This window comes from Urocampus carinirostris, chromosome 12 (genome assembly GCF_059441175.1).
Source record: "Urocampus carinirostris isolate Australia breed hairy pipefish chromosome 12, RoL_Ucar_1.0, whole genome shotgun sequence".
Classification (NCBI taxonomy): Eukaryota; Metazoa; Chordata; class Actinopteri; order Syngnathiformes; family Syngnathidae; genus Urocampus; species Urocampus carinirostris.
Window position 1 is genome coordinate 39,362,894 of NC_142360.1, and position 25,248 is coordinate 39,388,141.

The 25,248-nt window shown below is 43.9% G+C and overlaps 1 protein-coding gene across 2 annotated transcripts in view; it reads right to left on the minus strand.

The window, feature by feature from the left end:
- The window catches only part of shdb (Src homology 2 domain containing transforming protein D, b), a 98,155-nt gene that overhangs the window by 31,170 nt on the left and 41,737 nt on the right, over window positions 1–25,248 (minus strand). For both annotated transcript variants that reach the window (XM_088350305.1, XM_088350304.1), the window contains one exon: window positions 20,391–20,612. In XM_088350305.1, the coding sequence (XP_088206431.1) occupies window positions 20,391–20,612 (222 nt within the window). The remainder of the gene's footprint in view (window positions 1–20,390; window positions 20,613–25,248) is intronic.

Consider the following 25,248-nt stretch of genomic DNA (forward strand, 5'->3'; position numbering starts at 1 on the left):
TATCAAATCAGCCGTCCGTCTTACGGACGAGAAATCACCGAGGACACGTCTTTCCATTAGCTCGGCGGCGTCCTGGGAAAATCGTAAAATGGTGGAGCGATGGGGGAGAACGAGGAAATGTGACAAAGAGAAGTCCTTCCGCGGCCTCGCCAAATTGATGAAGAGGCTGTCCTTTGATGATGGCCCGTAGGGGGCGACGAGAGAGCCGGGCTGCAAATCTCATTTTCTGTTTTGCTTTCTTTGTGTTTCCCAGCACACGGACACGCAAAAACACCAGAAATCCGAGAATCCAGCGCACACGCGGCTGAGTATCAGTGACCAATAAGATTTCGAGATAATGGATTTTCAGGAAACAATTGAGTTGTATATGATAATAGAAATAGTCGCTAGAGGGATTCATTATTGTCTCCAGACACGAGTGAGACATCTCAACACACAAAACACGAGAAATCCAGCGCTCAGGCGGCTGATTATCAGTGACCAATAAGATTTCAGGATAATGGATTTTACAGGAAACAATTGAGTTATATATGATAATAGAAATAGTCACTAGATGGATTCATTATTGTCTCCAGACACGAGTGAGACATCTCAACACACAAAACGTGAGAAATCCAGCGCACATGCGGCTGATTATCAGTGACCAATAAGATTTCGAGATAATGGATTTTACAGGAAACAATTGAGTTGTATATGATAATAGAAATAGTCGCTAGAGGGATTCATTATTGTCTCCAGACACGTTTTTCCAGCAGAGTGAAACATCTCAACACACAAAACACAAGAGATCCGAAATCCAGCGCACACGCAGCTGATTATCAGTGACCAATATGATTTTGGGATAATGGATTTTACAGGAAACAATTGAGTTGTATATGATAATAGAAATAGTTGCTAAAGGGATTCATTATAGTCCCCAGACACGTTTTTTCAGCAGAGTGAGACATCTCAACACACAAAACATGAGAAATCCAGCGCACACGCGGCTGATTATCAGTGACCAATAAGATTTCGAGATAATGGACTTTACAGGAAACAATTGAGTTGTATATGATAATAGAAATAGTCGTTAGAGGGATTCATCATTGTCTCCAGAAACGTTTTTCCAGCAAAGTGAGACATCTCAACACACAAAACATGAGAAATCCAGACTCTGAAGTTTTTTTCCTAACTGAAGTAATGTCACGGTTGCCATGGCACCCAATTGGCCCCGCGTGTGTGGCACCAGCTGCGGCTCATTGACAGATTGGCTTTCCTTCTATTTAAGCTCAGTGCTCTCATTTTTCCTTTGTCAGTCCGTCGACGAACTTCTGCCCCGAAAGACGTGCGTTTCGACTGCCTTCCTGTTGGTATTTCCTGTCCGGTATTGTTCCCGTTTATTATTGTCCTGTTTAATATCAGTTTCCAGTTTTGTCCCCATCTATTTTTGTCCTGTTTATTATTCTCTCCAGTTTTCATTCCTGTCTAGTTTGTCCAGTTTAATATCCATATCCTGTTTTCATTATCAATCCTGTGTGTCCCGTCCTGTCCGGTATCGACGCCATCCGTTCGATATCAACTCGGGCAATCGGTATCGATCTCGTCGGCCTCTGGCTTCCTATCATTTCACGCCAGACTGCTGCTTAACATGCGTGACTCCCCATTTCCTGTAAAATCAAAGGCTCGTGTGACAAACGTCACGCGTTTGGGTCCTGATCCTGTTCCGGTTCTTAACAATTTCGTTTATGACGGGTACAAGATAAACGACGGATCACTGGAGTTTTGAAAAGATGAGAAAAGTCATAGAATGCGATCAAACTCCTGAAATCCCTTTTGTAAATAAGATATTTGTTTGTTGCCATGTTGTACACCAAATTTCACCAAAAACTAGAAATTGGTGTTACTGTAAGACTATAGGCAGGGTTGGGTAGGGTTACTTGAACTTGATTACTTTCAACTACTTTTTGATGACTCCAATACCAAATATGCTAATAAAATACAAAAGAAACTAAATATGAATAAAATGATGACTCACAACATGTGGTAACTTTCTCTCCTGGCTTTGATCTCTTTGATCTCCGGCAAAACGAACATCAAATGCCACAGAAACAAAATGAAAATCAATCCAAACAGCTTTTTGCCGTTCCATGTATTGTGTTCCTCCCCAAGCCTGCACAAAATGGAGTCATTTGATTCATATTTAGTTTATTTTGTCTTTTATTAGCATAGTTGGTATTGGAGTCATCCAAAAGTCATTGAAAGTAATCCAGTTAAAGTACCGTATTTTTCGCACTATAAGGCGCACCTAAAAGTCTTAATTTTTTTCAAAAGCTGCCCATGCGCCTTATAATACGGTGCGCCTTATATATGGCTCAATATTAAGTCGCAAAGACTTGCAACTAAGGCAAGCAGCCGCCGACTCGATTTTCCCCCGAACGCCAAGTAGTCCGCGGTGTATGCTGGGATTTATATACCGGCGTTTCATTGGCTAACCAATGTGTCAATCATCATTTGAATCGATCTCTATTGGCTGAAGTTATTCGGAGCCTCAGATACACTAGAGGGCCAAAACAAACCCTGCAATTGGCCGAAAAAGATGCGTCAATCATCCGTTAAATCGATCGCTATTGGCTGACGTTATTCGGAGCCTCGGATTGGCTAGAGGGCCAAAACAAACCCTGCAATTGGCCGAAAAAGATGTGTCAATCATCCGTTACATCGATCGCTATTGGCTGAAGTTATTCGGAGACTCGGATAGGCTAGAGGGCCAAAACAAACCCTGCAATTGGCTGAAAAAGATGACTGAATAGCAAGCTTGCTAAAGTACGCTATAAAGAAACATGTTTCATTAGTCTGTATTTGTAAATATTTGACTCTCCTGGATTTACTTCACTCACGGTTGTAAGAAGACCATGATTGCGTATCATTATTGAACGTGAGAACTTAGGTGAGCTATGGGGCTTTATATTTTCCCGGTATCTTGTTTTAGAACGATCTTGATGTTGCTGTGATGAGTTGAGTGAATTCAACTCAATTCCAAGTGTTTATTGTCATATGGACAGTAAAGTTGCGAGCGAAAAAGAAAATAGAAACTAAGGAATGGTTGGCATTTCTTGAATCCCAAGACTTTAACCTTCCGAATGATGGAACGATGCATTTGAGTGACATCGTAAGGACACCCTATCCGCACGTGTCTACGACACGTATTTGCTTCTTTGCAAGCTTTGGGAATGTTAAGGGGGTAATAAGTTGGACTGAACCATCTGACTGTTTTGTCCACGTTCCCATTGTAGCGCCTTATAATCCGGTGCGCCTTATCTATGGAAGATATAGGACCAAAAACTATTTTTTGGGGGTGCGCCCTATAACCCGGTGCGCCCTATAGTGCGGAAAATACGGTAACCCTACTCAACCCTGACTATAGGACACGGTTACGGACGTGCCTACTAATATCCAATATTACGGTTCATAAAACGGATGGAAAAGGCATTCATGTGTTCATTAGGCGTAGCCGTGTGATGCCTAATGAGATGCCGTCTTTCATTAAGTCACCGATTGGTGGCGAGCAGCTGCCCGTGAATGAATGAATGTCGTCATTTCAGCTTAGGAAAACGAGTGACAGCTTTCAAAGAGTGAAGGTAAAAAGCCGGCGAGGGCAACAAAAGAACCCACATGCGATGCTCCTTCTAGGCTAGCAAATTCGGCCAGAATTATAGTTCATGAGGACAAAAAACACTGTGTTGTTTTAAGTGCGGTGTTTTGGAGTCAATGTCGGCACGAGATTGAGAAAAGTAAAGCAAGCGTGCGTGTGAGCTCTTGCAAACAAGGCAATGGGGGGTTATTTGTCAGGACCAGAACGGAAACAGAACCCAATTGCGTAACGTTTCTCATAAGTTTTATTAAAAGAAAGAGGAAGGGCTGCGCCCACGATCCGGTGTTCGCTAGGCGCGGGAAGCACGTCGCTCTCAACGCGGATCTTTCGTGGCGAGCGATGGCAGTGTCGGGAACAGGAAACGGGTCAGTAGTCGGGATAGAAGAGCAAAAACGTGGTCGGGGTCGGGAGCGAGTCGTAAGCCAGGAAAGGAGAGTAGACGTGGTCAGGATCAAAAACGGGTCGAAGCCGGGGGACAGACGGGAACAAAAAAACAGGTGGGAGTCAGGGTCAAAAAAAGAAAGAGAAGGGGTTGCGCCCATGATCCGGTGATTGCTGTTGAAGCAGGTCTCTCCGAACGCAGAAGCGGATCTTCCGTGGCGACGATGGTGGTGCCGTAATGGAAAATGGGTCAGTAGCCGGGACAGGAGAGCAAAAACGTCGTCTGGGTCAGGAACGGGTTGTAAACCGGGACGGGAGAGCAGATGTGGTCGGGAACGGAAAAACGGGTCAGGAGCCGGGGCAAGAGAGCAAAAACGTGATCGGAATATGGAAGTGGATCTTCCGTAGCGGGCGATGGTGGTGTCAGGGACGGAAAAACAGGTCAATAGAAGGGACAGTAGAGCAAAAACGTGGTTGGGGTCGGAAGCAAGTCGTAAGCCAGGAAAGGAGAGTAGACCTGGTCAGGATCAAAAACGGGTCGAAGCCGGTGGGACAGACGGGAGCAAAAAAACAGGTGGGAGTCAGGGTCGAGAAAGGCTTGCCTAGTGTTAACTGAGGTTCGCAGACGGACTGACAAAAGGGAACCAATAGGAGTGGGTTTAAATAGTGACAGGGAGCCAATCAGAGTCCGAGGCAGTTGGCGCCAAAGGAGCGGGCACAGTTGATTCACATCAGTAATCATGGCCGTTTTCTTTTTATAAAAAGAAATTATTATTATTATTGTATTGGACCTTTCTTACTCATGTGACTATGTCAATGTTGCTGTGCAAGACGGCCTTTTTTAGAGAAGCGTCTCTTTCGGCTCGGCTCACTCAAAAGAGCTGGCTCTCTTCAGCACCTGAACGGCTCTCCGATTGTTTTTGTTGCTTTCATCCGTAATAAGAAGATGCACAAAATGACTTAAAAGGGAAAAAAATAAAGCAATAAAAAAAAGAAAGAAATGAAAATTGAAAAATGAAAATAGAAACAGGAGAAAAAAGAAGAAAAATCGGGGGGGGGGGAAAGAAGAAACAGGGAGGGGAAGAAAGAGCAAGAAAAAAGAGGGAAAAAAACTAGGGAAAAAGACAAAAATAAGTAACAAATAAAAGAAAAGGGAAACAAGGGAACAAAAGACAAAAATGCAAGAAAAAAAGTAAAAAGCAAAGAAAAAAAGCAACAAAAATCCAGAAAAAAAAACAAATGAAGAAAGAAAATAGGGATAAAAGGTTGTCTCTTTTATCTCTTTTTTTTCTGGCTTTTTCCTTATTTCTTCCGCCGTTTTTCTTCTTTATATCTTCTTTTTGTCCCCATTTTGTCTCCATTTTCCCCTTTCTTTCCTTTGGTGGAGAGTATCCGTGGGCAGGCACTGCCCACCCCTGCCCCCCTTGTGGTAACGCCCCTGTAAGACCTCGCTTTTCACTAACATTTTGAAAACCTGTGTCTGTGACGTAGCACCTTGCTTTGTTACTCGCATTTTTCATGTGCCCCACCGTACCAGGGACTTTATTAATAACTTCCCTCTTGATCTCTTCCCCAAATAAAGGTAAGATCCTGCCTACCCTGACCTAGCCTGCTTGTATAAAACCCTGAACCGACCCATAAATGAACAAGTAGTGATAAACCTAATATAATTACCATCACATGATTTATATCATTTTTAGGCCAGAAGAAAAGGCCTTGCAGTCCCTCACGACCTGCATGGTCTTCGGAAGGAATGCGTCACATCTGCTGGGAAAAAAAGGCAACCGCGACAACCGTGTCAGCGCCGCTGGCGAGAAAAAGGGTGCGCTCATGTGTGAGGATGATGGATGAAGCGTCCATAGCTGCCCGACTTCCTCCTCACCTCAACGATGCCCCTGGGCATGACTCAAACACCCTCCTCTTGACCTAACCTTGTACGTGCATTTGGTCATACTTCTCATATGGGCGTTCACAGAAGCCCTACTATAGTGTACATCCATCCATCCATTATCTGCCCCGCTTATCCTCAGTAGGGTCGCGGGGGTGCTGGAGCCCATCCCAGCTATCTTGGGGCAGTGGGCAGGGGACACCCTGAACCGGTTGCCAGCCAATCGCAGGGCACACAGAGACAGACAACTCACTCGCTCATTCACACTGACCGGCCACTTAACCTGACATGCATGTTTTTGGAATGTGGGAGGAAACCCACACAAGCAGGGGGAGAACATGCAAACTCCACACAGGAAGGTTCAATGACCTCAGAACTGTGTCGCTCACGCGCTAACCACTGCGCCGTTGTGCTGCCCCACTATAGTGTAGAGCAGGGGTGTCAAACTCATTTTAACTCGCGGGCCCACACGATAGAACAAACATTCTGTCGGGGGCTGGACGAGTAGATTTAAGAGAAAGAAAAAGAGAGATAAATAAAAGAGAAAGAGGGAGGGAAAAGGAGAGAGGGCGGGACAAAGAAAGAGAGAGGGAGAGAGCGTGAGAAACAAAAGATAAAAAGTCGTGAGAGAGGGGGGAAAAGAAAGGGAGAGGAAGAAAGAAATCCAAAGAGAAATGAAAAGACGGAAGGAGAGAAAAGAGAAAAGAAAGCGCGAAGGGTAGAAAGGGAGAAAGAAAAAAGAGAGAAAAGGAAAAAAATAAGTTAGAGCAAAAAAAGTTAATAAGACACAGAGAAAAAGACTAAGAGCAACAAAGGAAGAGAAAAAGAGAGACAGAGTGAATGAGACAGAGACAGAGTGGGAGAAAAGGGGTGGAAGAGAGAGAGAGAGAGAAAAATGAATAAATACAAGTACCGTGTCTTTGTTCGCAGCACCTGGCTTTGGCAACATCAAGTGGACATATTTCAACCTGAAGCTTGTTTTTCTCTTGCGCTTCTCTGAGTGTTCTCGCAGGCCGGATTCAATCCCTCATCACGACTGATCTGGCCCGTGGGCCGCCTGTTTGACACCTATGGTGTAGAGTCCTATCAAATATTCTACTTTCAATTCAATGTAATACCAATGTGCAGTCTCTCGGAGGAAAACCAGCAGGCTCAAGGACAGCTTTTCTCATCAATCTGTCAGGACTCTGAACTCTCTCCTTCTCACCCTTGAGTGACCAGCTAAGGAGTGCGATCGATCGACATCTCACTGTTGAAACGGAAAGAGAAAAAAACTGAAAACATGCCTAAAAACTATAAAACAGGTCAGGGTCGGGATCGGGACTGCTCTTTCCTTTATTCCAGTATATAAAGGGCCTTACTTAGTTTACAGGGAAGGTGTAACTATCCGAAAGCTCATTAAATAATTTGTGTTCACTGTTGAGACACTTTCATATAAAAACCCACAGAACAAACGGTAATTACCCATAAACGCTAGTCAAGCTCACAGAATAATCTGATTGGGTGGGAAGTAGACGGGACGGGAGAGTAGACATGGTCAGGATCAAAAACGGGTCGAAGCCGGGGGGCAGACGGGAGCAAAAAGCAGGTGAAGGTCAGGGTAGAAAAAGGCTTGCCTAGTGTCAACTGAGGTTCGCAGACGGACTGACAAAAGGGGACCGATAGGAGGGGGTTTAAACAGGGACAGAGAGCCAATCAGAGTCCAAGGCAGAGCGGGCACAGGTGAAGCATATCGGTAGTCATGACAGTACTGTTTTAAGATATTTTATCGGAAAGTAAACAGACCAAATTACCGATAATAGTTTAGAATTGAATTAAATGTATTTGTGATTTACTTAATCACAGTATTATATATCAGTACTGCTGCTTTTTTGATTACTGCCATGACAGGATGCTGGTTCTTCTTCTATGGTTTACAGGAGGTTATTGTATCATGCAACTTGTTCACTAAAGTGTTATTCTGCTATGAACCCGGGTCAGTAGCTGGGACAGGAGAGCAAAAAAGTGGTCGGGGTCAGGGACGGGTCGTAAACCGGGACAAGAGAGCAGATGTGGTCGGGAACGGAAAAACAGGTCAGGAGCCTGGGCAGGAGAGCAAAAACGTGATCCGAATATGGAAGTGGATCTTCCGTAGCGGGCGATGGTGGTTTCCCGGACGGAAAAACAGGTTGATAGCCGGGACAGGAGAACAAAAACTTGGTCGAGGTCAGAAACGGGTCATGAGCTGGGACAGGAGAGTAGACGTGGTCGGGGACAAAAAGAGGTCGAAAGCCGGGATGGGAGAGTAAATGTGGTCGGGAACGAAAAAACGGGTCAGTAGCCGGGGTAAAAGAGCAAAAACGTGATCGAATATGGAAGTGGATCTTCCGTAGCAGGCGATGGTGATGTCAGGGACGGAAAAACATGGTCGATAGCCAGGACAGGAGAGCAAAAACTTGGTCAGGGTCGTAAGCGAGTCGTAAGCCAGGAAAGGAGAGTAGAAGTGGTCGGGGACAAAAAGAGGTCGAAAGCCGGGATGGGAGAGTAGATGTGGTCAGGAACGGAAAAACGGGTCGGTAGCCGGGGCAAGAGAGCAAAAATGTGATTCAGGTCGATAGCTGGGACAGGAGAGCAAAAACTTGGTCGGGGTTAGAAACAGGTCATAAGCTGGGACGGGAGAGTAGACGTGGTCGGGGACAAAAAGAGGTCGGAAGCCGGGACGGGAGAGTAAACGTGGTCAGAATCAAAAATAGGTCGAAGCCGAGGTACAGACAGGATCAAAAACGGGACGGGTGAGAGTCAGGGTCGACAAAGGCAAAATTTGAGGTAAGAGCACAATCTTGGAGCTAATTCAGTTCATATGTAGAGGTATCACTCTATCTCCTTGTCCTTGTGGTGTTTACGCCAGCTCGCCACTCCATTTTTTTCCATCTAGTGTCGTCCGTGGCCATGGATTAAGAGGGAGAATGGGAAAATAAGCCCGGTTTGTTTAGACTGGCGTGCTTCGGAGCGTAACGAAAGGCAACGTGCCGCGCCAAGGACGCTAAATGACAATGACAGGAGGTCAAAGCACCACAGCAGAGCAAGCATTTTGCTGCTTCGGGCTGTGTCACAGTACTGTACTGTATGAGCGAGCGTGATGTGAAGAAGATGGATTCGCTTTTTCATTCGCTAGAAAATGATTGCTTTGAGAATGACATCTGGCGAAAACAGCAGGGATGGCGAATGGATTAGCATCTAGGGCTGCAACAATAAATCGACGTCGTCGACATAGATAATAGAGATAGCCGACAATGGAAATCGACTATTGTTGCCGGACAGGTTTTTTCCAACAGAGTGAGACATCTTACATGATTAAAATCTCTGCTGGGAGTCATATATGCACAATTGGGTCTTTGTCTCAAGGGGTAACAAACACAGAAATGGCGGCGTCAACATCAAGAGCGCGTACCCAAATTTTAGGAGCATTTTAGCCTGGATACCACGAAGAAAATTTCGTACTGGAGAATAAGTCGCACCGGCCAAAATTTTAATCGTTACGAAGAAAAAAACGTATTAAAGTCGCACCTGGAGTATAAGTCGCACTTTTGGGAAAATTTATTTAAAACAATCCAACATCAAAAACATATAAGTCATCTTGACATAGAATTTAAAATAAAAAGTAAAATAGAGAACAACTACATCTATACTTCGTGTACAGACACTCCCCTACTTACGAACGAGAAGACAGTTCTAAGTTCAATATCCCGGTTTTAAGTGCAAAATCCAGATTGTGTACAGACAGTGCCCAACTTACGAACACGTTAGGGACGATCGTTCGTTGGAACGTATGTTTTAGGCTTGTATAAGTAACCTGTATTGTTTTGTACTAAAAAATAAACATTCATAAAATAATATGCTCAATAAAGATAAACAAAGTTGAGTTCAACTTACTTTTGGAAGATGAGCTTCAAGAGTTAGGCGACTTCCTCCTCCGTGGTAAAAAATGGCCAAAAAAAAAACAATCCAACCATTTCCTCAACCGCATCAATCTTTCTTATTCCACTTTCATTTCAAATGAAACGGCTCGCCTCTTCTTTACACTTGACACCGACCGTATTGAATGGATGCACGAGATATTAAACAATAAAAATGTCAGAGTTCTTAGTGCGCTGGAGATGCAGTATAGAATGTTTATACACGAACTAGGAAGGGGAAGCGGATTTCTTCTTCGGGGTGGATGCTGAGTGATCTATCACAGCGCCACACGCCGGTAGTGGCAGAAAGAAGCACTACAGTAATGTCCCGTACTCGAAAAAAAGGTAACAATACAAAATCTAACAGCAATGTCCGGATATTTTTCGACATCCCGAACAAAATGTTCGTATGTACCGTTGTTCGGAACTTGAAGCGTCTGGATTGTTGAATTCTGTGTTTTGGCGATTTCATTTGATGATCCAAGACACTGTAGTTTTTCTTTTGTTTTTCGTAAACAAGAACAAGCAGGTTTTAGGGACAGAATTTTTAATCTGTGCATCCAACGAGAGAAGTTTCAACAACACCAGGAATACCCCTATCATGTTTTTGTTGATTTCAAGAACGCCTTTGATAAAGTAAAGCAAGCCGATTAATGGGCCCCCAATGCGGAAGTACAATATGGGCCAAAAACCAGTTCAGACCATTGAACAACTGTATGCTAATGGTACCATTGGAACCTGAATCGGAGTGAGACAAGGCTGCCTTTTCTCTCCAACTATATTCAACATCTTCCTGGAGAGGATCATGACCAAAGCTCTGGAGCAACATGAAGGTAGGGTCAGTATTGAGAGACACAACATCACTAACCTCAGTTTTGCTGGTGATAATGCCGGATTAGCAGGAGACGAACTGGATCTCAAAGATCTGTTCAATGGCCTGGACCAGGCATCAGGCCAGTATGAGATGGAAATCAGCACAAAGGTAATGACCAACAAGGTATCACCACAAACATCACCACCAACCACGAAGAGCTAGAACCTGTCACCAAATACAAATATCCTGGAGCTGTCATAACAGAAGAAGGGGTCAGAACCAGAAATCATGGCCAGGATAGCTCAATCCACAGTCAAACTTGCCAGACTGGAGGGACAAGAACATAGCAGTGAAATAAAAAATCTGACTCAAGCAAGCTCTAGTTACTCTGGTTACTCTACGCTTGCAAGACTTGGACTCTCACAGCAAAACTGAAAGACAAAATCCAGACCATGGAGATGCCATGCTACAGGAAACCTCTAAGCATCACTGTCAACGTGGTGTTAGGAAAACCACCTCATACTGAACACCACAAAAACAAAAGAACTGATACTGGACTTCAGAAGGAATGGCAGGAATCCAGCACCACTCATCATAAAAGGAGACAGTGTAGAGAGAGTCCACTCCTTCAAATTTCTGGGTGTGCACATCTCCGATGCCCTCTCCTGGTCTGCAAACACCAGAGCGGTGGTAGGGAAGGCCCAGCAGCGACTGCATTTCCTGAGAGTGCTCGGGAAAAAACAGCTAAAACAGCAGCTGCAGGTGTCCTTTTACAAAGCCACAGTGGAGAGCATTCTAACGTACTGCATTACGGTGTGGTATCCCGGGCAGCAGACAGGAAAACGCTCCAGAGGGTCATCAAAACAGCCCAGAAAATCGTCGGTTGCTCTCTGCCCAGTCTGGAGGACATTGCCTGCTCTCGCTACCTCAGCAGAGCAGAAAACATCATCAAGGACTTTTCTCACCCTAACCACCAACTCTTCGACCTGCTGCCTTCCGGCAAGCGCTACAGGTCACACAAAACAAAAACAGACTCAGAGACAGTTTCTTCCCCAGAGCCATTACCACCCTAAACAGACACCGCACAAAAAACTGAAAATTCTGTGACCAACAAAACGGTGCACAACACCATCAAAAGGCTCTTTGGACCCAAGAAGAACTGCTGTCAACCACGCACAGACGGAAACTTCAGTGGTATGGTCAAGTCACAAGATTGTTCTCCAGGGCACAGTCCAAGGGGACAGAAGAAGAACTGGGCCCACAACATTACAGTATGGACTGGTCCCTATTTCGCCATGACCCAAAATCAAGCCAGGAACCGCCAACAGTGGAGAAAATTGTCCAGAGTTGTGTTGTCATTGGTGCCCCAGACGACCTATGCGGTTAAGGGAAGTCTGTCAATATGAGATGTATTGTATGCTTTCATGTCCAATATTAATTTCGGGAGGGGTTCTTCTTTTCACAAGACAGCAACGCTATAGAAAAAGCTGATGCATAAACCCCCATTGTGATACTAGCAACACAAGGAATAACAAACCACAGTGTGTACAGAGAATCCCATATTTCCAGAGAGGCTTTTGTGTCCGTTCCTTATCCTGGTAATTTGATTTTAGCAGCTACAGCCGCTCTCAGTGTGTTTCTTATTAACGCTTGATCGCTCATGCACATCTAGACATGTAATTAGTCGAGGGTTGGGAGGTTCTCCCCCACACTCGGAGGAGAGAGGACCTAGCGGATTGCAGACGATGCACGCTAGATTCATTATCCCGTCACCTTGACCTTGCTGACATGAAAGATGCGGCTCAATTAAGGAGGCTCGGCCCTTGTGGAGAACATGATCCACTCGGAGGGACTGGATTCCCATTATACGTTCCGTTCCTCTTAAGTATGTGGTCGTAAACAAGACCGGGGTCTTATAATTTAATGATAAAGCAAAAGTGGCCACATTTCTAAACCCTTTGAAGGTCTATCTATCTTTCTATCTACCGTATTTTCCGCACTATAAGGCGCACCGGGTTATAGGGCGCACCCCGAAAAAATAGGTTTTGGTCCTATATCTTCCATACATAAGGCGCACCGGATTATAAGGCGCTACAATGGGAACGTGGACAAAACAGTCAAGATGATTCAGTCCAACTTCTTACCCCCTTAACATTCCCAAAGCTTGCAAAGACGCAAATACGTGTCGAGAACACGTGCGGATGCGGTGTCCGTACGATGTCACTCAAATGCATCGTTCCATCGTTCGGAAGGTTAAAGTCTTGGGATTCAAGAAATGCCAACCATTCCTTAGTTTCTATTTTCTTTTTTGCTCGCAACTTTACTGTGCGTATGACAATAAACACTTGTAATTGAGTTTAATTTAAAAATAGACACTCCATTCCATCCATCATCTGCACCACTTATCACAGAAACATCGAGTTCAGTCTGAAACAAGATACAGGGACAATATAAAACCCGGAGTAGCTCACCGAAGTCGTTGTGTTCATAATAATGTGCAGCCAATGTCCTCTTATATCCGTGAGGGTAGAAAATCCAGGAGAATAAAATATTTACAAATACAGAATAGAAAAAAATGCTTTCTCTATGCCGTCAGCCACGTGCTATACGCATTCATCTTTTTCGGCCAATTGCAGGCTTTGTTTTGCCGTTTAAACCAATGCCAGCCTGTAAATGATAAAAAGGATCCGCCCCTTGACCTCCGAATAACTTTAGCCAATAGTGATCGATTCAAATGATGATTGACACATTGGTTAGCCAATGAAACGCCGGTAAATAAATCCCAGCATACACCGCGTACTACTTGGCGTTCGGGGGAAAATCGAGTCGGCGGCTGCAAGTTAGTTGGAAAACTTTGCGATTTAATGTTGATCCATAAATAAGGCGCACTCTATTATAAGGCGCACTGTCAGCTTTTGAAAAAAATAAAGGCTTTTAGGTGCGCCTTATAGTGCGGAAAATACGGTATCTACCTTGGTCATATCCCTCAAGGGGGGTGACAAACAGCAAGACGAACAAGTATACAAAAACAAAAAAAAGGAAAAAAGTAGCAAACAACGCAAAATTTTGGGGGGACCATGGCCTACCCAAATGCCCAAAACACCCAAACAAGTTAGGCACCTCGACACCCAAGTCGGTCATGCTTTCGTCCCTCCAGATGAAACGGGACACAAGAAAACAGGTCAGGGTGACACAACACACTCTTCTGTTCAACAGCTTTCACTGGTTTACCCCTACCGTATCATACAGGTGCCCTGACCATTCCTTAGAACATGTCCAAACATCCCACTATCCTTTCACAACACCTCTTCACTCATTCCTATCACCAACAGGAGCTCGAGCTTCCACTAGATTTAGACCTCTTTCCTCTATCCATCCACGTCAATGGTGGCCTTCCTCTTGGTCTCCTTCCATTGACTTCTGCTCTGTAGATCTTCTTCAACATTCGCTCCTCATCCTCTCCATGTGTCCAAACCAACAGAGTACTCTCTTATCCACACGCTTGCTTCGTTCCACTACTACTCCAGTTTTGTCTCTCACAATTTCATTTCTCAATCGATCCAATCTTGTCACTCCTAACATACTCCTCAAACACTTCATCTCAAAAACATTTACCGTAAATTCCGGATTATAAGCCACAGTGATGCGGCCAATTTATGTCATTTTTCTAAGGGCCGCCAGCGGCGCTCGAGTGTTGCTACCATTAACTGCCCTGTCACAGTCACCGTTTGGGATGAAAGCTATATTATTATTATTAAAGCTTTGAAAACTCTCTCGGTGTACCATCTTTCCTTGTAAATATGTGTAACCCATGTATAATATGTATTTGCAACTGTATATTTTTGTAATGTATTTATTTGATGTGTTTTGCACGGGTGAACGAAAAAGGAGGAGCGGAACAAACGCGGGAAGCCGAGTTTAAGTGGGGACCGCTAAAGGTGAGGGACAGACAAGGAAAGAAGAGAGGGTAAAAAGTTGGTTAAAGAAAAAGGAGTTGCGTGAGTAAATGTGTTCATCTGATATATTTTTCCCACCCTTACCTTTGGAAAGATACACTTTTTTCCTTGGATTACTTTCAACGGCACCCGGACTCTGCAGGTCTGCATCAAACCTTAAGTACCGGTATCATTTTCAGTTCATTTTGCCGGCTGTGAATTTTGGACTGTGGAGTTTAATGAAGGACATTTAATTTCAATCGCGGGACTTGAATTCGGGTTTGGGTTAATTTTGTGTTTGTGTTACATGTTTAAATGTGGGCGCATGCGGCTTATATACAGGTGCCGCTTGTGTATGTAAAAAAAACGGTTTTCCTCTTAAAATGTGGTGGGTGCGGCTTATAATCAGGTGCGCTCTATAGTCCGGAATTTACGGTAATTTCCTTCTCAAATCTGCGTTCAGGCTCCAAATCTTTAACACAGTCTGCACAATCACACTCTCATACGGTCCCCTCTTAACATCCATACTCATACTCTTGTTGCTCATCACTGTCCTCAGAGCACCCAAAACCTTGCTTCCTTGATTGACTCTGTGCAATACCTCGCACTCCATTCCAACAACTGCAGCCACATCACAACCCAAGTACCTAAAGCTATTCATCTTATTCACACGTGTGGAGTTAGTTTTTAATGTTTTAATGATCTCAGTACTCCATTGTTATTGTTATTCTATAGTGACTTGTTTACCTAACTGCCCATCTTGCACATCTGTTCAGCTGCTCCTCTTGCACTCTTTGCACTACTGTATATTATTCATAGCTATAATTATTTAGTATAATATTTAGTATTTTCAATACTCCAACTCAGTACATACATATTTATATCTGTATATTTGAGGAAACTGTGTGGGTCAGATGTATCGACATTTCGTTCTGTTGTTTGTTTTATAACCTTATCTTCTCTGTTCCTTTATCTTCTTGGCTCATACCTCACTGTGAATGTAAAACTGGAGTGTCATGCCCAATTTCGTTGTCACAATATGTTAACCCATTTTGTAACAATGACAATAAAGGTATATTCTATTCTATTCTATTCTATACATGTGTACAAGCTTCAATAAAGCTTCCAGCACCTGTCCATGCGACCATATTTCTAACGCCATGCCCACTCCATCACGTGAACATCATCACCAACATTCACACATAGCTTACACCTATCACCTCCTCTTCCAAACTCCATGACCAACCTTCTCAATGTTTCCTCAGAAACATCCACAAGCGCTGTGTCATCTGCAAACAACGGACTTATCTGCCACACCGTTCCACTGTTATCCATCATCTCTACACCTCCAGTGTTCTCGTTTGCCCACGTCCCTGCGTCCTAGACGCATCATTTTTGCTGGGGACGCATCGTGTCAAATCAATGTGCGTCCCCGGGACGCAACTTTTTTGACACAAAATTGTCATTATTACCCGATTATTTTTTTTTAACAAAGATTTACCGCACTCCAAACTTTTCGTCAGGCAGATCCGCTATTGTTGTTTTGGTCTCGCGGTTCCAGTTTTCGTCTGCACGCAAACGAGATCGCGTTGCTTCGAGATGACGTCATTGTTGTGGTTCTTGTCGTCGAGGGAAGGTGAAAATCAACACAAAATTGGTCATTTCTTCAGTGTCAGTAATAAGTCGAAACATAATGCAGAAAGTGATAACAACGGCAAGAATTCCGGTACGAAAAAACGGCGGAGAGATTCTTCGGAAGATCGCGGAGGCAAGGAAAACACGTGTGTTGAAGCCAACGATTCGACGAAAGAAAATAAAGGAATACTCCTAGCAAGAAAAGGACTTTTCTGCCCAAATGGACTCAATTATATTCCTGGTGACGCTATGAGGAGGATGATAATGGATTGGACCCTGAGAAGGCATTACAACTGTGGTGGGACAGCAAACCACGAAGAATACATACCCATAGATTTTTGAGCATGCGAGTCCCTATGACCCCTCACTTTTCACAGCTCAAATGAACACTGCACCTCTGCCAAATACTCTTGTATTCACCTCTCTCACCACACCATCCATGTACACATTAAAATTTGTACACATTTAAAGGTACATCGTGTAATATTTGATAACTAGATGGCCTTGGGGGTTGGTACACGTTTTACATAGCCAGATTCAAGGACTTTTAGACGACAGGGCAACCATAGTGTGAAACACAGAGCTCAGTGTTCATTTGACCTGTGAAAAGTGATGGGTCCCGGGGACTCGCATGCTCAAAAATCTATGGCTCCCCAAAATTTTGTGTTATCGCGGTTGAAATCGTAAATCGCCGACAAATATATAATATAAATCTATATATTCATTCAGTTTTAATCATCACAGTTTATTGGTAATACAAAGCAGTTATCACTTGAAGATTTTTCACTTCACAAAAATATTGTACATTATACAATATATTATTGCTGAAATAATTATATGAATCTATATTTTCATTCAGTTTTAATCATCACAGTTAATTGGTAATACAAAGCAGTGATATCTTCAGATTTTTCAGTTCATATATTCTTCGTGGTTTGCTGTCCCGCCATAGTTGTAATGCCTTCTCAAGGTCCAATCCATTATCATCCTCCTCATAGCGTCACCAGGAATATAATTGAGTCCATTTTGGCAGAAAAGTCCTTTTCTTGCCAGTATTCTTTTGTTTATTTTCTTTCGTCGAATCGTTCGCTTCAACACACGTGTTTTCCTTGCCTTCGCGGTCTTCTGAAGAATTTCTCTGCCGTTTTTTCGTGCCGGAATTATTGCCATTGTTACCACTTTCTGTGTTATGTTTCGACTTATTACCGACACTGAAGAAATTACCAATTTGCACCTAATACCAACTGTTTTTTCGGAGGCATACTTCTCTTTCACTCGACAACCGCCACAACAATGACGTCATCTCGAAGCAACGAGATCTCGTTTGCCGAGATCGGCGCGAGACCAAAACAACAATGGCGGATCTGCCTGACAAAAAGTTTGGAGTGGGGTAAATCTTTATTAAAAAAAAAAAAAAAAAGTAATCGGGTAATAATGACAATTTTGTGGCAAAAACGATGAGTCACGTTGATTTGAGACTATGCGTCCTCAGCAAAAATGATGTGTCTAGGACGCAGGGACGCCGGCAAACCAGAGCTGTCTTTTAGTGTTGTTATCTTCTGCAGCCAAGGTTTGCATTCACTTATTACAGTCCTGAAGGATTAAAGGAAACTTCAGCGACCTGTCACTGACGCCATTAAAACATCAAACTATCATCTTATTCACACGTGTGGAGTTAGTATTCTAAGCACTCAGATTTCAGATTTCTATCCTACTGAAAGGTTTTGTTCACATTTCAGATAGATAGATAGATAGATACTTTATTCATCCCCGTAGGGAAATTCACACTTCCAGCAGTCTACCCTGTTGTTTATTAACAGATTAACATGATGCCCTAGGGGTGCTTGTAGCGGAGTGGATGACGTCACACGCCAGTCCAAAAGTTCGACATCCCTGCGGCAGATGGAAATCTTTTTCTCTGTGTCCAGGGATACACCACCTCGTGTTAGCGAGTCCGTCTCCTCTCCGATTCCCGTAGGCTTTCGTGTCTCTGTATAGCGGCGCTGAAGCCGGATAGCACCGGGTAGCTCCACGTTAGCGTCCGGGGTGCTAAACGTGAGCCACGTTTCCGCAAAACACAGCAACTGCGCTCCCTGTGCGCTTCGATGTTTTCCACCAGCACTCGTTGGTCTTTTTAGGTAGTGAGTTCATATCTACCATGATTACGGATGGTACCGAAGACTTATAACGCCGCTAGCCGCTTAGCTAGCTCCGGCTCTTCTTCCAATATAGGCCCCCTCATCATGCCGGCACGAGAATTTTTAAGGGCAGGGAGTTGATTCCTCGAATAAACGCATTTTTGTGCGCTAAAACCCATGTCCATAGGATAGAAAAGTCATCCAAAAGTGTAGTTGTCAAAACGGGAAGAAAAACACCAAAGATAGGAGCAGACAATAAAACAATAAATCACAAAAAGTGAGAGATAACAGGGCAGCTACTGGAAAAGGCAGCTGCTCGGTGGCGGCGCCACTTTTGATCATTTCAAAGAAAGAAGAGTGTCATGAAGCAAGGACGAAGCACATCCATAGTCACACAACTATAATCCAAAAGCTTGAGTCCCTCATGACAAAACATCAAGGAGAAGGTTGTTGTGACTTTGGCACTGTTTAGAAAACAAAATCAATATTCACTCAGAGTTGTTTAGAAAGGATAAAGGAAGACTGATGTGTCATTCGAGACCACGAGGCGTGAGAGTCTTTGAGGTGAAACACTCCACCAGACCGAGACAATTAGAGAAGAATTTCCAGAAACAGACTGCTCTCCGAAGCACTTGGCAGCTATCAGCTCGAGATAAGCGCTCATTAGAAAAGTTGGCTGGACGCAATCTCGAATTCCACGGAAGAGTCCCGTGATGAAAACAAAAAATGGAGGACTCTTGCACTTTATTCTCCAGGAGCTATCGATTGGTTGTTTTGCTCGTTGAGTGTGACGGATGATTCTCTGTTATTAGAGCGTCACCGAATCTCTTTCATTGATTACCCGGAACAAGGGCAGATCAACAGACGATTCATTTTCAGGCTCTTCGCTTCCAATTGAATTGGAAAATATTTGAAAAGGGACCCAAACAACTCTCCGTACCAACACAATTACTTTTCATCATTTTGATCGATCCACTTCCTGAGTGGACTTTTATACATTCACTTTGAGCCAGGGGAATGAAGAACTACAAATCCATCCATCCATCCATTATCTGCACCGCTTATCCTCAGTAGGGTCGCGGGGGTGCTGGAGCCCATCCCAGCCATCTCCGGGCAGTGGGCAGGGGACACCCTGAACTGGTTGCCAGCCAATCGCAGGGCACACAGGGACAGACAAGTCACTCGCTCATTCACACCTAGGGACAATTTGGACCGGCCAATTCACCTGACATGCATGTTTTTGTAATGTGGGAGGAAACCGGAGTGCCCTGAGGAAACCCACGCAAGCACGGGGAGAACATGCAAACTCCACACAGGAAAGTTCGATCTCATGACTTTAGAACCTCTGCGCCACCGTGCTGCCCAGGACTACAAATGTTATATGAAATCAATGACGATGGATTTACGGGCAATCCGAATGTAAGTGAAGGTGATACAGACACTGCCCTACTTACGAAGGAGATTCCGGACGATCGTTTGTAAGTTGAATTTGTTGGTAAGTTGCTTCAGTGCTATATTTTTTATGTTGAAGGTTTATAGAAGTATGTTTAAGGTTTGTATAAGTAACCTGTAATGTTTGTACTAGATTGGGCACCCCGGCAACCGTGACACACACGGGCGCGGCCAATTGAGCGCCATGGCAACCATGACAATATTGTATGCTATATTTTGTATGTTTAAGACATCAAGACGCTTGTATATGAGATTGTGAAGCCCACGTTGGGCTTCCTTGGCACGCCCATGGGAGGAGCTGGCACACCATTATGCGGGGAGAAGATGGCCAATGGGAGAAAGCTAAAGGACTTGAGAAAAAGGCTTCCCAGAGACTCCAACATTGCTACTTCGGACGTCTTGGAAGGAGTTCACTCGGTTAAATTGTTAGGGAAATTAACTATGCCTCCATGTGAAAATGTCGGCTTTACTGTTCCTTTTTCCCTCAAGAAACGAGCGCGCATAAATTGTTGGGTGAATGGAGTCCGATCACTAATTTGAACAATTTGATAATTAATTCCCAACACATTCCAGGATCGTACCTGCGAAAGCTTTGGAGATGTTATCCTTCTTCCACTCCCAGGGTTGGTCGTACTCGTCCGCCGGCCTTTCGTCGTCTTGCGGCAATCTGCTGCCTTCTTTGCCCTCGTCCTGGTTTTCTCCAAAGGTGAATCCCGGACGTTGGGCTCGCCTGTCTTCGTACGGGGTATCGTACAATTGCAGGCCGCCCCGGGATCGTCCTCCGCTTGGGCCGCGCTGCAGTTCTATAAAAGGAAACGTAAAGAACACTCAATTCTGTGCAGCAGCGAGGCATGTTGAAGATCTCGGGAACTCTAGATAATAGATAATCAGTGTTCTGGTTTGCCCGCGTCCCTGATTTTTGCTGGGGACGCATAGTCTCAAATCAACGAGCGTCCCCGGGACGCAACTTTTTTGACACAAAATTGTCATTATTACCCAATTACTTTTTTTTCAACATAGATTTACCGCACTCCAAACTTTTCGTCAGGCAGATCCGCCATTGTTGTTTTGGTCTCGCGGTTCGAGTTTTCGTCTGCACGCCGATCTCGGCAAACGAGATCTCGTTGGTCCTTCTCGTTTTAGAGAACCGGCTTTTACGGCTCAACTCATTCAAGAGAGCCGGCTCTCAAACGGCTCACTTGCTTTGATGCATTATGTATAGAGAAGTTAAGAAAAAATATAAAAGGAGAAAATTAAAAAAGACGGGTTTGTGGTTATCCCTTTAATCAGTATATTACCAAAAATAATTTAATGCAGAAAATGAATGAATGAATTCTATATCTATTTTTATATCTATCTATCTATATCCACGTTTATATCTATCTGTTGTATCTATCTATCTATTGTATCTATCCCTTCATATCTCTCTATATGTCTCTATCTATTTATCTCTCTATATATCTCTATCTATATCTCTATCTATCTATATATATCTCTATCTGTCTATATATCTATATCTCTATCTATCTATATCGCTATCTATCTATCTATCTCTCTATATATCTATATATATCTCTATCTACCTATCTATCTCTCTGTATCTATCTATATGTCTATGTATCTATATATATATATATCTATCCATCTATATATATCTCTATCTCTCTATACTATCTATCTACCAAACCTCCCGTATTGCTCCTGGTATGTATTATGTGAATAATGTTGGCAAAAAAACTGGACCGATTACTCTAGAAGGGCCTCATAAATGTTTCCAGGTGTCACCGCGGTGTTTTGTATTTGGAGCGCATGTGTTTTTGCCGTTTTTCGAAAAACAAAAGAATAGCCTGCGCTGTATTTAAAGCCACGGTGTTGAAAACATAGCAAAAAAGTAGTAGCTTGTAGTAAGGAATTGACAGTAATAGCGCGGGAATTGTCATGACTAGAATTAAAATGCCGGGACGAATTATGTTTGCGCAGCTGGCGGCGGAGCTCAGCATCTCATATCGGAGCTTAAGAAGGCTTCGGGCTCCCGCGCTGGGGGGAGTGAAGGCGCCCGGGTCCGCCCCTTCCACTCATATGCAAGACCCCCTGCGGCAATCGAGCGCCGTGCATAATGGTTTCTCGTTCCCTCGTGAAAAACTCATTGGCATCTCTGTAAAACCCCCGATGAGGAGTTTTACGGGAGCCAGAACGGGAGAGTAGACGTCGTCGGGGACAAAAAGAGATGGTAAGCCGGGACGGGAGAATAGAGATGTGGTCAGGAGCAAAACAGGTCGTAGTCGGAGCAGACGGGAGCAAAAACGGGACAGGTGGGAGTCAGGGTCGAAAAAGGCTTGCCTAGTGTTTCTTGGAGTCGAATATGGCCACGGGAAGAAAGGAATTAAGGAAAACGAAAGGAAAGTGAATCAGATTTCTGCATCTCTTTAACAGGAAGCTCTAATAGGGCTTTTCATCTATTCATGTCAGGACCAGAACGGAAACAGAACCGAATTGCGATGGGGGTGTCAAGGACGGAAAAACGGGTCGGTAGCCGGGACTGGAGAGGAAGGCGTGGTTGGGGTTGGAATCAAGTCGAAAGCCAGAACAGGAGAGTAGACGTAGTCGGGGGACAAAAAGGGATCGTAAGCCGGGAGAATAGACGTGGTCAGGAGCAAAACAGGTCGTAGCCGGAGAAGGACGGGAGCAGAAACGGGACAGGTGGGAGTCAGGGTCGAAAAAGGCTTGCCTAGTGTTTCTTGGAGTCGAATATGGCCACGGGAAGAAAATAATTAAGAGAAATGAAAGGAAAGTTAATCAGGTTTCTGCATCTCTTTAACAGGAAGCTCTAATAGGGCTTTTCATCTATTGACCTCAAAAACAACAGGTGGTTAAAAAATGAAAGTGTACGCTACTCTAGGGTTTGTACACTTTATTCACAGATAAATCAAATCACTTTCTAAGCACTTTCATGTCAGGACCAGAACGGAAACAGGACTGAATTGCAATGGCGGTGTCAGGGACGGAAAAACAGGTCGGTAGATGGGACTGGAGAGCAAGGCGTGGTCGGGGTTGGAATCAAGTCGAAAGCCAGAACAGGAGAGTAGACGTAGTCGGGGGACAAAAAGAGACGAGGAAGACTGCAACTTCTTAGCTTGTGCACAAATTAAATTTGCGTAAACTTACCCTCATCATGCAAATTGCAAAAAGAAAGGCACATGACGCAGCTTTCAAGCTAAAAGCAATCGAGCAAGCTGATGAAAAAGGAAACAGCTATTGCACGTAAACTTTACTTTGCGAGCGTGTTGCTAGCGTGTTTTTGAACAAGGGAGCGTGGGACGACGTTTATATGACAAAGTTTCTTTCCGATACTGAGGAAGATGACTTTGATGGCGTCAGTTATAAGAAGGAAGATGAGGATGGTTTACCGCGATTTTTACAAGTACCGTTTTTTTTTTTTTTTAACAGACCCATTTACTGTGTCGCGAGCGTGTTCCTAGTAGCGTGTTGCTACCCGTCACAGTCACGGTTTGGGATGAAAGTTATATTATTATTATTAAAGCTTTGAAAACTCTCTCGGTGTACCGTCTTTCTTTGTAAATATGTGTAACCATGTATAATATGTATTTGCAACTGTATATTTTTGTAATGCTGACGGGAAGTGGAGTAAAGGTGAGATGTGTTTTTGGACGCAGAGGACAATAGCGGATATATATTTTTCCCACCCTTACCTTTGGAAATATAGACTTTTTTTCCTTGGTACTTTCAACGGGACCCGGAATCTGCAAGTCTGCATCAAACCTTAATTACCGGTATCATTTTCCGTTCATTTTGCCGGCTGTGGTTTTTAGACTGCGCACTTTATATTCAGTTACAATCGCAGGATTTAAAGTCGGGTTTGGGTTACTTTTGTGATTGTGTTACATGTTTTAATGTGGGCGCATGCGGCTTATATATAGGTGCGGCTAGTGTAAGTACAAAAGCGGTTATCCTCTTAAAATGTGGTGGGTGCGGCTTGTAATCAGGAGCGCTCTATAGTCCGGAATTTACGGTATTTGGAGCTAGATAGCTAGCAAAAATAGTAAAAAGATCAAGTGTTAGCTCGATAGCATGCAAAAAAATGTTGCTTGCTAAATAGCTAAAAATGTACGAAGATAGCTATCTGTAAAGCTAAAAAAGTAGCCAGATAGCTTGCTAAAAAAAACTTTTTTGCTCATTCACTTGATGAAACCCAATTACTGAATTTAAATTTTTTGTACCACTAGGAGGCAGTAAATATTAGCAGTGTCTTGCCCAGGGACACTTAACTTATAGGAGCCAGAAATCGAACCAGCGACCTCTCAGTCCCCAGACCACTGCTCTACCTCCTCAACTACTGATGCTGTTGATTAGTAAAATGACCTGTTTCGGCTAAATTGATTCTATTACAAATTTTCAGCTTTCATAGGTTTCTATAGGTACACAATCATTTCAAGTTCAAAATCCGCGATCGACTTCAAATTCCACACCGAGACGCTACCGTTGGTAGTCACCATGGCGACCAACCGGAAGCCCAGGGGAAAGACCCCGAGGCTGTGAACGAGGAAGAAAATGGAAGGAAAGCAGAGACAGGAGGGTTAGAGAGGGAGGTGAGGTGTAAGGATACAGGGATGCATTGTTGAGCACGCATGCGGGGCGGGGAAGATCAGTCGGCATTTGATGTTAAGTCGCGGCGACAGAAACTCGCTGCTGCCGAAAGCTGCTCTACCTGGGAACCCCGAGTGTCAGCGAGGCCGCCGAGAGACGAATGAGATGAAGGCGGGGAGATGAAAACGGGCTTACAGGGGAATAAAATTCAGGAATCCATTGGCGGGAAACACAAAAGAGGGTGGGCGGAGGGGGGACGAGAGAAAATGGAAATCCGACTGAAAGGTGAGCAGGGATGAGGACCCAGGGAGGCTGAGACAAAGATGAACGATTTCAGACTTGAAGAAATGGGACGCTTGTCCAATTTTGCTTCTGAAGAAGTTGAAAACGTACACAGGTGAAAAGGAGTATTGGGATGACCCTGAGCAGGATTTCTTCATGTTTCTACGTGTAGTGACAGGACGGATAATTAAATGCTGTTTTCATTAAAAGACATCAGGTACAATTAAGTGTGTATACTGTGTGTATACTGTGGTCCCTTCATTGTCCTCATGTTGGTTTTTGAGCTTTTCCTTGCCCTCATGTAGGTTGCAGATCAGGGGATGGTGTCATAATAGTCTGATCTGTGCAGCCCTTTGAGACTCCTTGTGATTAAAGGCGTCACAAATAGACATGACTTGACAAGTTTTTGAGTTTTCCCTTGCCCTCATGTAGGTTTTAGATCAGGGGATGGTGTCATAATAGTCTGTAGTTTGCAATAATCTGTGGTCTGTGCAGCCCTTAGAGACTCCTTGGGATTAAGGGTGTCACAAATAAACATGTCTTGACTTGATT